Genomic DNA, 15,681 nt, shown 5'->3' with positions numbered 1-15,681 from the left:
TATGGAGTGACAGTCCCATAGGTAAGACGCCATCCTAGCCATACACAGGTGGCACAAACAGGCTCCCGTCCATACACTACGAAACAAGTCACACAGGTGGCACGAAACCGGTTCCCGTCTATGTGACCCAATATTGGTCACACACGAGTGGCACTAATCTGGCTCCCATCCATGTGACACCAAAAGACTGGCCCTTTCACATGGGACACTGGCCTGGCCCCATGTGAACATGGCACAAATATAATATGCAGCGGAAGTCTTTGTATTAGAAGATCCTGTCACACAAATGCTCACACCGTCTTCTATATCCTGAGTTTCGTGAGTTTAGCAATCCACTTTAATATTTCAAACTTTAAAGAGATGAGTGAGAGATATATGAGAACTGTACACCAGATTGGGTCCCAAATTACCCACTGAAGGGCCCCCTATCCCGATAACGAGATAGTATTTGCTTTATTACTTTAGAGAGAATGACTGTGAAATGTAGATAAGCCAAACGCAAGATCTCGGAGGATCGGAAGCCTAGCTGAACTGTACACGGCTGTAGAAACACCTCAATGAACTGATCTCGACCAAGGGCATGAGGAAGGGCTGCATACCTGAGGCCGAGAAAGGACTGCGGTGGACTGTTCTACGCTATGTAAATATGATAAAAATGCTTATGAATGATATGGTACCTTCACCAGATGACTGTAGCATGTATGGATGATGCACAGAGGGTGGAGGCACTGCTGTAGGGCTGAATATGCAAGGTAAATTGCTGTGTAGAACTGCAAACGCAGGACCGAACTGACCTGAATACCTACTGGTGGTGATCTATGCTCAAACGCAGAGGGTACCTACTGAACTGGGGCCTGAAAGAGTGCTGTATGCAGGCGCCTGTAGGTTGAAAGGACAGAACTTCTGCGTTAGGGTACAGATGGCTGCGCCTGAGGACTGTAAGGACTGTGGTGCTGCGTTAAACTGCTGGGACTGCTGAATAAGCCTGCTGATGTGCTGCGTTAAACTGCTCGGACTGCTGAGAGCAAAAACGCAAGCTTCAGGGGTGTTGAGAGGCTAACGCAGAAGCTCCAGAAGGGCTGGATTAGTCTAGGCTGAAGGCGGGGAATGCTCCTAGTACTAAGGATGAAGGCGCCTAGCTTTCTGTAGACTGAATGGAGAACTAAGCCCTATGCAAGCCTATTTATACTAGATAGGGGTTGGTGAAGTTGGCTGGTCATAATTTAATAAACTTTATGTTTATAAATGACAATAAATGCTTAAATAAATACCATAAAATATGGAAAAAATACCAGATAAATCCTAGTAAATTCCCTAAGGCTTCTGGGATGTTCTAAATGATGCACAAGCATATGAATGCATATTATGCAGGATGCAGAGTGCTTTCTAATGCAAACCCTAAGGCTTCTACTGACTCTACATGCATGAATGATTCTCTCTAAGTGGGTTAAGGGACATGACTGACTGACTGACCCGCTAAGGCTGAGGAATAACCTACGTAGCTCATCCCTGACTTATCATGGACTGAGGATGTACAATGGGGTCACGGCGTGCGACAAATATCACCCTACTGGGTTCTAATAATGTACATCTATTGCACTGCTGATGATGAACCAGTTTGTCACCATGCACTCAGTGCATGTGAACAAATCTGGCCGCTCTATGGAGTGACAGTACCATAGAAGAGACTCTAGAAATGGAGATGGACCAAATGGTGGCATCCCCCTGGGCTTCTAAACAGTTGTCCTCAACTGAAAAGCCTCAAGATATGCCTGTAAAAGCTGAGGGTAGTCAGCAAAATAATCCTTGTCTACCCACTTTGCATCAATTGGCAAATAATTTTTAAATTTCACAAGGTATCTCCTGGAAAGCTTCTCATGCGGTAACTGTCTCCTCGTGAAATACAACCTGCTATGGCTGGAGAATCTCCTCAAGCTCATTAACTTCTGGCGGATCTTCTTTGACAAGCTCCTCTGGATCTGGCCCCACATACTTCCGCAAAAGACTTCACATAAAAAGCATTGTGAATCTTCCAATGGCTAGGTAAAGCAAGCCTGAAGGACACTTCATTTATCTTGTCAACCACTTTGAAGGGTCCATAATATCAAGTAGAAAGCTTTGGATATGATCCCTCTCGTCCTGGCCTCTGCCGAAGCCTAGCTTTCTCAAATTTCAGCAATACCCAATCACCTTCCTTGACTTGCATGTCCCTTCTAAGCAGCCCTCTTATGCTTGTCTTGTGACCTTGCAACGGTTGCCCGCACCTGAACAAAGGCTACATCCAAGTCACGCACATACTCATCAGCTGCAAAAATCTCATCCTTTGTACGAAGGATGGGTGGCAAGACCACTCTGCCAAAAATAATCTCAAACAGGGCATTTCTCGTGGAGGCATGAACTTTGTTGTTGTAGGCAAACTCTACAAGTGGAAGATACTTCTCCCACGCACTCTTTTGATCTGCCACATAACACTTCAACAAATCCAACACGGCTGAATTCGCAACTTCACTTTGGCCATCCGTTTGGGGGTGGTAAGCTGATGAAAACTCAAGCTTAGTGCCCATGTTATCAAATAAAGCCCTCCAGAAGAGGCTCGTAGTCCTGGGATCTCTATATCCAATGATACTTTGGCATACCATGATGCTTGAATATGTGAGCAAGAAAAAGCTTCACCATATGATCAACTTTCTTGACAGGCAAGAAGTGAGCTTGCTTGCTAAACCTGTCCACAATGGTGCAATTTGCAAATAGCATCATTTCTATGCTGGGATCTAGAAAAATCTATAATGAAGTCCATAGTAATGCTTTCCCATGGCTGCAAGGGAATAGGCAATGGCTGAAGCAAACTTGGAGGCTACGCGTACATATGCCTCAATGTCTTTACGCATGCTTGGCCAAAAGAAATCTCTCTCAATCATGCGTGTAGTAGGCATGATACCTCTATGACCAGCATAAGGTGGAGCGTGACATTCCTCCATAACCTTTGGACGCATATCCTTCACCACGCATAAGCACTTATTCTTCATAAGATAACCCCCTTTGATCACATAAGAGACATGTGAGTGACCAGCCATCAAATCAGTCCATATATGGCAAAAATCAGCATCCAAATGATACAAATCTTGCATGGCAGATGAGTCCCCACCATGAGAGGCCACTGAAAACTGCAGCCACATAAGGCCTCCTAGACAATACATCTGCCACTACATTCTTCTTTCCCAGAGTATGTACAATCTGAAAATGAAACATGGAAAGAAAGTTTGCCATTCTCATCTGCTTCTCCGAGAGCTTTGTTTGAGATAGAAAATATCTCAAGCTTTGATGATCTCTCTTGACTACAAATTCAATCCCAAGAAGATAATGTTTCCATATCTTTAAGGCATGAATTACATGCCAAGAGCTCTTTTTCATAGATGTCCATATGAAGCTCAGTATCATGCAATCGATAGCTCTCATATGCAACTGCATGACCTTCTTGATTTAGGACAGCCCCTATACAATTCCCACATGCATCACATTCCACCGTGAATGGCTTTTGCAAGTCAGGAACAATTAATACGGGTCCACATATGATAGCATTCTTGAGTTGCAAAAAGGCATCTTGTTCCTTTGAGGTCCATTTACAAGTGGCTTTCTTCTTCGTGAGATCATGTAAAGGCGTGGCAATCATAGCAAAATGCCTTATAAAGCACCTGTAATATGAACATAACCCCAGAAAGCTACGTACCTCATGTACATTTTGCAACTCTGGCCAATTCCGAAAGGTATTAATCTTGGCAGGATCCATTCCATAGTCACACGGGACAGAGGGGACGGCACGGCGATTCGGGACGGAACAGCGACGGGGACGGACGGACGTCCCCCACGGCACGTTTCTCACAGGGGACGGGGACGGGGACGGGGACGCCGGTCGGGGACGGTTCTGTGAGGGGCGGCAGAGAGCCGTTGCTCGCCGTTTTTGGCCGTTGCGCTTCCCGTTTCTAGCCGTTTATGGCTGTCGGCTTGGCCTTGGGCCTTGGCCCTTGAGCCTTGAGCCTTTGAGGCTTGGCCCTCTCTCTCTCTCTCTCTTGCCCTTGAGGCTTTCCTCTCTCTCTCTCTCTCTCTCTCTTGCCTATCTATATAAGAACAAGCCTCTACAAGGCTACAAGCACACACAACTCTCAAGGCTCAAGCGTCTTCTAGCTTCCAACTTCCAAGTTCCAAGCCTCTAGGCACTCACACAAGGCCCGCGGGCCACCGCCCTACTATCTAGATTCTAGAATCTAGACTCTCTCTTTCTCTCTCTCTCTCTCTCACCTCTCCCTCAAGCCTCTTGAGTCTTCCAACTTCCAAGACTCTAGGCTCCAGGCCTCTCTCTCTCTCTCTCTCTCTCTCTCTCTCACGGTTCACCTCTCCCTCAACTTTCAAGCCTCTTGAGTCTTCCAACTTCCAAGCCTCTAGAGTCTAGGCTCTAGGCTCTAGCCTCTAGGCCTCTACCCTCTAGGCTCTCTCTCTCTCTCTCTCTCTCTCTCTCTCTCTCTCTCTCATTCCTCAAGGCTCAAGAGTCAAGCCATCCTCAACCATGGCATCCTCCTCACGTGCCGGGGCTTCTCGTAGAAGGACAACGGGATGGACATGGTGGGAGGAGGTTAACTACACCACATCCGTTCATGGAGGCGGTTCTCGGCCATGGGTATGCAAGCTTTGCCCGTACCGGCGAACGAGTGGCGCCGACAAAGTGCGAGCCCACCTCTTGCATGAGAGTCGGCCTGAGGTGAGGTTTTGCACGAATGTCACGCCCGAGAAGAGACAGGAACTAACAAGCTTAGCGTCTACGAAGCGGTCGAAGCGACAAGAAGGACACCACGAGTGGCCGTGGATCCCGCGACGATGGGGAGAGGAACTCAAGCCTCTACAATGGAGTCATGTGGTGGATCGGGATCATGCACACCATCACCTTCACCATCAAGTCGGAATGTTACTCCATCCACGACGCCGGCACCCTCCATCTCCACGGCCTCTCAATCATTACGTGGCCCACGGCGACAATCTACACTTGGGGAGAATTGGAACCCCAAGTTGAAGGAGGAGGTGAATATGGCGGTGGCCCGCTTCTTCTTCCACGACCACATTACCTTTCAAGCGGCTAGGTAAGTGCAATCGATCATTGCCAATTCATCATTCATGTTTTCATCATCCTAGTCCCCTTCTTATTAGTAAATTACTTTCTTGAATAGGTCGGAATACTTCAAGGTCATGGTTAAGAAGATTGGGGAGTATGGCTCAACCTATACGCCCCCCTCATCCGAGAGCTTGCGCACTACATTACTCGAGAAGGAGAAGCACATTGTAGAGCAAGCAGCCGACAACACAAAGCGGCAATGGGAGAGGAACGGAGTCTCCCTCATTGTGGATGGATGGAGTGACACCCGCAAGAGGAGTATTCACGGCATGGTTGCATATTCCCGCGAAGAGATGTACTTCATCTCAGATGCATCCGGCACTGGGAAGAGCGCGGATGTGCTTGCGGCGGAGTGGGCTACCACCATGGAGATCGTTGGCCCCGAGCATGTAGTGGGCTTTGTTGCGGATGGGGAGCCTTCCAATAGAGCGGCCGGAGCTATTCTCCAAGGTATGTATGGACATGTCACAGTGTCCTTCTGTATGGCTCATTGCCTAAACAACCTCCTCAAGGACATTGGGGCATTACCATGGATCAGCCCGCTCATTGAGAAGGCCAACACCATGGTCTCCTTTGTCCTCAACCACCAAAGACTTCGGCATGAGTTCAACAAGACGTCCTGTCTCTCTCTCCTCAAATACTCCGACACCCGGTTTGCCTACAACTTTCTCATGTTGGGCCGGTTGAAGGATTGTAGCGGTGCTTTGAGAGGGCTTTTCCTTAGCGACAAGTTTGTCGCCATGCAAGAGTCCCATACAAACACTGGCCAAGAGTGTAAGCTACGGGCGAATGACGCCTCTTGGTGGGAGCGTGTGAAGACCACAGATGCTATGGTGAGGCCCATAGTCCACCTATTGAGGATTGTAGACGCTATGCAACCATGCATAGGCAAGGTCTACGAGGCCATGGATTGCATGATAGAGAAGTTGAAAGACTTCGTGCATGACGAAGACAGATACGAGGAGATCCATGCCTTGTGTCTAGGAAGGTGGAATTCCTACTACTCTCCATTGCATGCAGTAGCTTATGTGGTGGACCCACAATTCCAAGGCAACAAGCAGGAGAGCGACCGGGAGGTGAGCGCTGGATGGAGGATCATCTTGGATCGTCTTGTGCCTGATGCATCGGTTAGGCGCAAGATCAAGGACCAGCTTTCGATATACAGGTCATTTCATGGCTCCTATGGCTGTCATGATGCACAGATTGACCGCTCCAAAGTTGGTGCTGCTCTATGGTGGGAGGACTTTGGTTTAGATGGACCGGAGCTGCAGCAGCTTGCCATCCGCATACTTAGCCAGGCCGTCAGCTCCTCTTGCTTGGAGCAACTTTGGAGTACCTACAGCCACATTGCCTCTAGGAAGAGGAACCGACTCAGGGTAGAGCGTGCCAATGACCTTGTCTTCGTCAGCGCGAACTTGCGAATGCTTTGCAAGAGCGTGACCAAGAAGGCAGATTCCTTCACCGAATGGGAGATGAGTCAACAAGAAGAGCAACAAGAGGATGAGAGGAGGTGCAGGAGCAGCATGCCAGCGAGGATGAGACTGAGGATGAGCTTGATGCTTCTTTGGCACAAGCTACCCATGACCATGAGGCAAGCACTTCACGTGGATGAACATTCATGGATCATGATTCATGGGCCTTACTACTTAGCTCTAGCCTCTAGCCTCTAGTCTTCAGCACTTTTTTGTCATTGACTCATTTGAGTCCGTCCATGTATTCTGCCTCCTTAAGGCTTAGTCCTGACTCCTGACTCGAGTCATGACTCATTTTGTATCTACTTAATTATTAATATGACTCAAAAGCTTACCATTTTAGTGTAAATTTGTGCTCATTTTGATGTACTTCCAAAGTAGAATAAGTGTAGAGTAGAAAAAAAAAATTTAAAAAGTATTTTTTGAGTGCCGTTCCCTCCCCCGTCCCCGTTCCCTACTTATGGCCGTCCCCCGTCCCGTCCCCGTCCCCCGTCCCTTGTGACTATGATCCATTCTTACACCATCCTTGGATACAATGTGGCCCAAATAGATTATCTCTGAAAGAAAGAACTCACTTTTCTTGGCATTCATGAAGAGTTTATGCTTCCCAACTCTTCAAACACTACAGCCAAATGAGTCCTATACTCTTGCTCATTCTTGGAGAAAACCAAGATGTCATCAAAGAATACACCTGTGAATTTTCGATGGGATCAGAATATCCTATCCATCATACGATTGAATGTGGCTGTGGCATTGGTGAGACCAAAAGGCATCACCAAAAACTCATACAATCCAAAAGCTGTCCTGAATGCAGTTTTGTGGACATCCTCTGGTACCACTCGTATCTGGTGATAACCACTCTTCAAATCAATATGGCTCAAACAAGCCGATCCATCAAGCTTATCCAAAATGTCATCAATGCATGGGATTGGAAATCGATTCTTGATGGTGAGCTTATTTAGAGCTCTATAATCCACACACATGCGGAATGACCCATCTTTCTTTTGTACAAGAAGCACGGGAGAACAAAAAGGCGAGGAGCTTGACTGAACCAAACCTTTCTCCAAAAGCTCATTAACCTGCTTCGTAATCTCTTCTTGTTGTGGAGCACTCACACGATATGCGGGTTTGTTAGGTAGATAACTACCTGGCACAAGATCTATGCGATGATCCTCGGGCCTTTGAGAAGATAGTTCACCTGGCAATGCATCAGCAAAACAATCTTTGTATGCATTAAGAAAATTCAGCCTATCCTGAGTCAAAACATCCACATTTTCATGACTTTGTTCAATGTTATCACGAACAAAAACCAAATACACAAAAAGACTCTTTTTCATTGCCTTATTAATCTGGATGTGAGATACAACTGGAATAGAATCTCCTTCCTTGCCAGCATCAATAACATGCATGCGACCTTTATGCATAAAGGAAATTCTGTTTGTCTTGTACTCTTTGCGGGGCTCAAGCCTATGATGCCATGGCTTGCCAAGCAATACATCACATCCATTAAGAGGTGCAACCACGAAATGCTCATGATCAAGATAACCCTGAATATGTATGCGTAACTTCCCAATAAGTGGTGTAACCTGCACCTCTTTACCAACAAAGACAGCTTCTGCTTCAATTTGAGACCCCATGTTCTCAACTTCAATGCCCAAGGCGGCTGCCATCTGGGTAGAGATGAAGTTATCTATTGCACAATCATCAAACATAAATAGAGCGGGCTGATCCTTGATTTGACCCCATGCTTTGCATACCATCCTCTCTTTACCATCATGCTTCGTGTTTCCCTACACATCGGAAACGGCATGCACATTTGCCTTGGGTTGCTTGTCCTCATGCTTTTGTTTGCGATTGGGACATTGCCTAAACATATGCTCTTTACTTCTGCACAAAAAGCATTTTTCCTCTTTTGCATATTGCTCCCTTTGCTCGGGAGTCAAGCCAAATTTGTTCTTCTTTGGCCCATTATCCTTGGATGAGGTATTTTCAGCTTTACCTCCCTTCTGGGCTTCCCGAAAGCTCTTTTTAGGTGGCCGTCCATCTTTTTGCAAGTTTGAAACAGCCCTCTCTTTGCCCTTGGAACCACCTTGATCTTGCTTGATTTTAAGCACCAATTGCTCCGTAACAAGAGCAGATGCTAAAAGTTGTTGTAAAGTGTGTTTCAGGTGCAATTCGATACCCGAACGGTAGGCTGGTTGCAACTCGGAACGAAACTTTCTTTTCTTTTCATCTTCGGAGAGTTGCATGGAGAGTTGCATGAAAGAAGTAACCTCGAGCAAAACTTTCCAAAATTTGCTTACATACTGCTATATACTCTCATTATCCTTTTGGTCAAGTCTATCCCACTTTTGGGTGAGTGTATGCTTTGCATTTGGAAGCAAAAATTGGGCATAAAATTTATCCTTGAACTCTTTCCAAGTGCAAATGGGATCTTTGGTGGTCTTTTCAGTGATCCACCAATGGGCAACTGTCCCCTTCAAAAACATGCTTGCATGACGGATTTTGGACTTCCCAGTGAAGTCCTCTTCACTAAATGCAATATCAAACTGAGCCTCAAAAGCAAGCACCTTAGATGTGATATGCAGCGAAAGTCTTTGTATTGGAAGATCCTGTCACACAAATGCTCACACCGTCTTCTGTATCCTGAGTTTCGTGAGTTTAGCAATCCATTTCAATACTTCAAACTTTAAAGAGATATGAGAGAGAGATTTGAGAACTGTACACCAGATTGGGTCTCGAATTACCCACTGAAGGGCCCCCTATCCCGATAACGAGATAGTATTTGCTTTATTTCTTTAGAGAGAATGACTGTGGACTGTAGATAAGCCAAACGCAAGATCTCGGAGGATCGGAGATTGCCTGAACTGTACACGGCTGTAGAAACACCTCGATGAACTGATCTCGAGCCTATGCACTCTTCCCAAGGGCATGAGGAAGGACTAGATGACTGTTGCATGTATGGATGATGCACAGAAGGCTGGATACTGATGTAAACTCATGATTCAGGGCTGAGAACTGCTGTAGACTGAAACGCAGACCTGTAGGGATGATGCTGGACTGAAACGCAGGTGTGCTGCTGCTGGACAGAAACGCAGGTGACTGTACGGCTACTGAACTGAACTGTAAACGCAGATGACTGTACGGCTGGTTCACATGTAGAAAACGCAGGCTGTATGCTGATTCAGGGACTGAACTGATGCTGGTTGCAGGCGCCTAGGGCTGTAGGGACTGCTGAACTGCAGGTGTTGGATGAACAAGGCTGGCTGAAGCAACCTCAAGCACTCCAAGGGCTGGATGAGACTAGTCTAGTGCTGAAGGCAAGGGAATTCCTAGGGCTGAGGAGGAAAGCTCTTAGCACACTGAAGACTGAATGAGAAACTACGCCCTATGCAAGCCTATTTATACTAACTGGAGGTTGGTCAAGTTGGCTGGTCATTTAATAAAGTTTATATTTATAAATGACAAATAATGCAAATAATGCTAAATAAATACTATAAAATATGAAAAAAATACCAGATAAATCCTAGTAAATTCCCTAAGACTTCTGGGATGTTCTAAATGATGCACAGGCATATGAATGCATATTATGCAGGATGCAGAGTGCTTTCTAATGCAAACCCTAAGGCTTCTACTGACTCTACATGCATGAATGATTCTCTCCAAGTGGGTTAAGGGACTTGACTGACTGACTGACCCGCTAAGGCTGAGGAATGACCTACGTAGCTCGTGCCTGACTTATCCTGGACTGAGGATGTACAATGGGGTCACGGCGTACGACAAATATCATCCTACTGGGTTCTAATATTGTACAACTGTTACACTACTGATGATGAGCCATCTTGTCACCATGCACTGAGTGCAGAGTGCATGTGACATTCCCTCCTGCTTAGCTTGGCGGCAGGTTCATGGCTTCCAAGTAGTCCGCCAACAACTGGGGGTACTCCTCGAAGAACTCCTCGTCTAGCCATACGGCTTCGTGGGTGCCTCGATCTCGGAATTTCGTATAGAACTGACGAATCCGTCGACCAGAACCATGCTTCCATCGATGAAGAAGGATCTGCTCAGGCTCAATCACTTCTGCTTCGTCTACCACGTCTGGCTGCTATTCATCTGAAACATCAAACACTTCTGGACCAACATATGGTTTTACCCAAGAAACATGGAAAACATCATGCATTGTCCAACTGGTAGGCAACTTTAACTTCATGGAGACATCACTCAACTTCTTAACTATTGAAAAAGGACCAAAACTACGCAATGAAAGCTTGGGACAACGTTTGCCCACTTGTTTCAATCTCTGCTTCATGATACGCAAATAGACCCAATCCCCTTCCTTGAAGTGGACATCTCGTCTAGACTTATTTGCCTGTCTGCTATATGCTTCCTGAGCTTTGGTCAAGCGGTCCTTGACTGACTCAATGATCTCGGAAAATGCTTTCGTGGTTTTATTAGCCTCTAAAGATGGAGACACCATTCTCGTCAAAAGAGAAGAAAAACGGCGACCAAAGGCTGCTTCATATGGAGTCCGTCTGACACTGGATGAATGAGTGTCATTCAAGATAGCTTGGACCAATGGAAGATATAGGTAGCTTCTTGGCCTGCCTGGATGCTGGACTTTCGACTGAGAGCATCTGCTACTGGGTTATGCTTACCAGGGATGTATTCAATCATACCTCCAAACTGTTGGAAGATTTGACTCCACCTGGCCTGTCGATCACTCCATTGGACACTGGGCATAGTCTGAAGCCACTTGGTGGTCTGTTTTCACTGTGAAAGTCTGTCCATAAAGAAAAGGCTTCCAATGTTTGAGCGTTGTGATCACACCCAAAAGCTCTTTGTCATATACTGAATAATTCTTTTCGGCGACATCCAACTTTCTGCTATAATATGCCACGGGTCTATTGTCTTACCTGTAACTGAGACTTTCTGCTTGCGAGTCTTCACCCCCTTGAGCAAGTCGGTAAGAGGTGCTGCAAGGTTGGAAAACTGATGGACATGGGTACTATAGGCCTGACAAAGACCTACGAATGAACGGATTTCTTGGGCGGTCTTAGGAATGCCCCAATCTAAGATCTCCTGAACCTTTGATGGGTCCAGTCTAATCCCATCGTAACCGATGATGTAGCCCAAATACTGAACTTCCTTAACACCAAAGACAGACTTTTTGGCGTTTATGTAGAACTAATTATCTCGCAAAAGTTGCAAGACTTTCTCCACATCTTTCTCATACTGCTCCGCAGTGGCTGAGAAGACTAGTATGTCATCAAGGAATATGAAAACACACTTCCCAATGTAGACTGCGAAAATCCTAGACATCATCTTATTGAACATTGCGGGTGCATTTGTAAGCCCAAAAGGCATGACTACGAACTCGTAGTGACGACGCTCTATCCAAAAGCTGTTTTTGGAATGTCAGCTTCAAAAATGCGGACCTGATGGTAACCACTCTTGAGGTCGATCTTAGTGAAAAACTTAGCACCGTCTAAATGCTCCAAAATGTACTCTATCCTGGGCATAGGAAACTTATTCTTGATAGTGAGTTTGTTTAATGCCCTGTAGTCTACACAAAGGCGTAACTGCACTCCACAGTACACTGGGGACGTCCCCATACAATGTATGGGTATGACATAACAGGTAAACACACGCAAACAAGTCATGCAAAGAAATGAGTCCCTCAAGCCAACAGAAAGCTGGTCCAAGATCTCCACGATGATCCACTAGCCCCGAAACAGGGTATGCCAATCCAAACTATTCTGGTCCAGGCATAGACCAACTATCAAGTATGCCAATATATCACCACAATAACCCATAAGTCACATGTGACTATTGCCACTGTAAATAACCATCTAGACATAAATAGCCAATGACCATGGATTATCAATAATAATGAACCCTAGCCACCTGTAGCTTGCCTACAACCTTCCCCATAATCTCAGGGCTCCCTTCCCTACCCAGCTTAGGACCTAATCCTGAGGATAAGCGTTAGGTACATAACACTTATTGTGCACTCACAGCCTTGACCTAGGGCTCACAAAAGTCCCCCATCACTCACCTAATCTTCCCTCCCATTGGCCCAGCAGCTGCAACCTATGGAGAAGCTTGAAAAAGAACTCAAACCTTGGGCCAAGTAACACGCCTTTCAATGGAAGCTCATGGAAAAGGAGTGAAAAATTTGCATGGAGCAAGGGGCAGACTAACAACAAGCCTACGCCAATCAACTTGCTCAACAGGCTGCCCACATGGAGGAAGTTTAAAAAACAGCCCTTGCTAAATCAAGACAAGGAAAGACAATTACAAGAGGAAGCTGCAGCTGAATGTGCACAGCTTCAACCTTGAGAATGAGATCGTGTTCAAAAAAAAGGATAATCCAAGAGTTCAGCAGGTTCTAATGGGGTTGACCACCCAACTCACTTACTCACTTTGTTGTGCTTGGGAAGGTCTTCAAAGTTTGTAGCTACATCATCTCTAGACATATTGATTGTTCGACTAAACAATACAAAACCCACTTCAAGACGAAGGCTTTAAAAATAAAACAAAGGTCACTGAGCTTTAAAATAAAACAAAGATTTTGTCAACCTCAATAATAGACAGTGAATATGCTCATATATGTACACCGAGAAACGGGCATGCATATAACAGGGCCTTCAGGTCAAACAGTGTTTAGAAAGCTGCCACTCTGTGCATAGAATAGCTTACTTAGTACACAACAAATCCATAGCGCCTCATTGTGGGCAAAAAAAAAATCACTTTTTGCACTGACTGAGGAGGATCACAAAGCTCCAAAGCATTACATCTCATCAATATGCAAAAAAGGTTGTAGTTCAGGACAAGGTAGATTTGCACAGATATAGTATCCCAATCTTTTAGATAACTAGAACGCTAGTTTCGAATCCCGCTTTCCATACAAAATAAAGAAGGCTCCAAATAGAAGAGACCTAGTCAAATGTGACTTCAATTCAATCAGAACTGAAGATAAGAAAGACCTAGTTGAGTGCAACAAGTTTGTTGCCTTGACAACAAAAAGTCTATTCCAGGCAGACCTGAATACTCAAATTAGAGTCATAGAGACACATTCACACACACACATATTCAAGCACATGCGAGCGCACGCACACACTGACAAGCTGCCCTGTACATCATGGCCTCATGACAGATCATTGCAGACATCTTGTTTATTAGACCTTAATCAAAGAAGCATCTCACAATGGGCAAAAATTATCACAACTCCAACTGAAGAAAAATGTAAAAAATGATGGATAACAGCTTACAAAACACACCTTAGCAAGCCTTGGGTTTGAGGAAACCACTTGCTCCACAGCAGCTTCGGTCACCCTTGTGCAATCCACCAAATTAAGGCACTGAAGTTGTCCCTTTGACCTCGATGCTAGCTCAAGAAGAACCTCATCTGTGAAACCCTTACTCAAAGGGGGCTCAACATGCAGTCGCTGCCACAACAAAACATCATTCCGGACCCAATCTCTAAAAGATCTAGAAACTTTCTCCATAGATAAAAGGTCTTGGAGGCTCATGTATGAAAGTGCATAGAGCATTGCCTCGTGTATCATGACAACTTCCATGTTTCCATCTTCATTATTGTTGCCAGTTCCATTGAATGTTTCATCTGCCAAAAATAACCCTTCTTCCAAACTAAAGTCATCCACTAGCTTCTCCTCTGAAATGACTGAAGGAAGCAAATCTCCCATTTCTGATATGAACCCTGTACCACCTTCACGGCCAAAACTATACCTACTGGCGGCAGGACTTTGATTCCCAAACATCACATAACTGTTCTGCAACCCCATATCAACAAAGGGCTCCATACGATTATTCTGATCCTCATCAGCTGCTAAAGTTCTTGACCTTCCAAAGTGATCATGTATGCACATGTCTCGGCTCTCTGCCACTCCCCCGTTATACTGCAGTGGATGCCTATAAAACTGTGATTCCTCTTCTGACCAGCTCCTTGAACAAGCCTCAGTGCTGATAGATTCTTGGTAAGCCTGTGTGTCCTCTTCAAAAGTTGCAATATCAGGCAGCAATGTGCTTTCACTTGCAACTTCTTGCCCCATGAAACCGTGGTGAAAAAATGCATGATAGAGCATCTGTTGGCTTTTCAGGCGCTCCTTTACAAATCCATCCCATGCAAGGTCATAGTTACTCCACTTCAATACATCATTCTGTGTTGACAAATTGGTCAAAGTATCTGCAGCTTTGCTTGCGTCAGCTTTAGCATCATTGATCCAGGCCCATTCTTTTTTGTTATCTTTTTTCGTGTTGCTGGATTTCTCGAATCCTTCTTTCACCAATGGTTCGGAGAGCTCTGTCTCTACAGCACACCAGTCCCTAAACAATGCTGCAACAGCAGTAAGGGTTGATATGATATCTATATCATGTTCTTCTTTGACAAAATCATTTTTTCCAGAGTTCAAATCTGACCAGTGGGTAGGCCCATCATTGCAGATGAGCTCCTGAAATGCTATCTCCTTGGATATCCAGTCCACTTCGGAATGCTCGTTCTTGCAGGACTCTGGAACAGTTTGAAAACCCATCGAACTGGGATTGTGATTGCTGGTTAAAAATTCATCTTCGCAAAAGACACCATTGATCCAAATTTCTCCCTGTCTCACTGTGTTCCATCTTACTTTTCCACAGCAACCCTTCACAGCCACTCCCCCAAACTCAAAATCACCTTCATTGGAATTATGAGCACAAAGAGTGTGGGAAGTGATCTTGGAAGTCATACTGAATTCGGACTCCAAAAACCCTGAAAGAGCAAGCCCTTATTCAATTCAAAATTCCTGGGCAAACAACAGGTTCAGTCCCTGCAGATCCTAAAAGCACAAAAAGATAGCTGCTATGAGACCTCTTTAGAGAAAAAAAAATCACCTTGGATCTCTAGCCTCGTCTTTGACAAAATGAATCTCCGAAACTACACAGGAAACGCTGCACAGCAGCTGCTATGCCTCGAAACAAAGTAGCGGACTGACTCGAAAAGAAAGCACTCTACTCCCACAGTTGAGTAGGAGGTGACTAGAAAATTTGCTC

General features: G+C 45.4%; 1 protein-coding gene across 3 annotated transcripts in view; it reads right to left on the bottom strand.

The window, feature by feature from the left end:
- Window positions 1-15,574, bottom strand: part of LOC147636797 (uncharacterized) — a 55,594-nt gene extending 40,020 nt beyond the window's left edge. For 2 of the 3 annotated variants that reach the window (XM_086800351.1, XM_086800353.1), the window contains exons 1-2: window positions 15,523-15,574; window positions 13,914-15,400 (exon numbers count right to left, since the gene is read on the bottom strand). In XM_086800351.1, coding sequence (XP_086656477.1) covers window positions 13,914-15,377 — 1,464 coding nt within the window. In that variant the 5' untranslated portion in view covers window positions 15,378-15,400; window positions 15,523-15,574. The remainder of the gene's footprint in view (window positions 1-13,913; window positions 15,401-15,522) is intronic. The other variant, XM_086800352.1, reaches the window with a different exon arrangement.
- Between the last annotated feature and the right edge of the window lie 107 nt (window positions 15,575-15,681).

Source organism: Cibotium barometz, chromosome 7 (genome assembly GCF_041138505.1).
Source record: "Cibotium barometz isolate CiBa-2024 chromosome 7, ASM4113850v1, whole genome shotgun sequence".
Taxonomy (NCBI): Eukaryota; Viridiplantae; Streptophyta; class Polypodiopsida; order Cyatheales; family Cibotiaceae; genus Cibotium; species Cibotium barometz.
The sequence above is the reverse complement of the archived record's forward strand: the minus strand, read 5'-3'. Positions and strand labels throughout refer to the sequence as shown.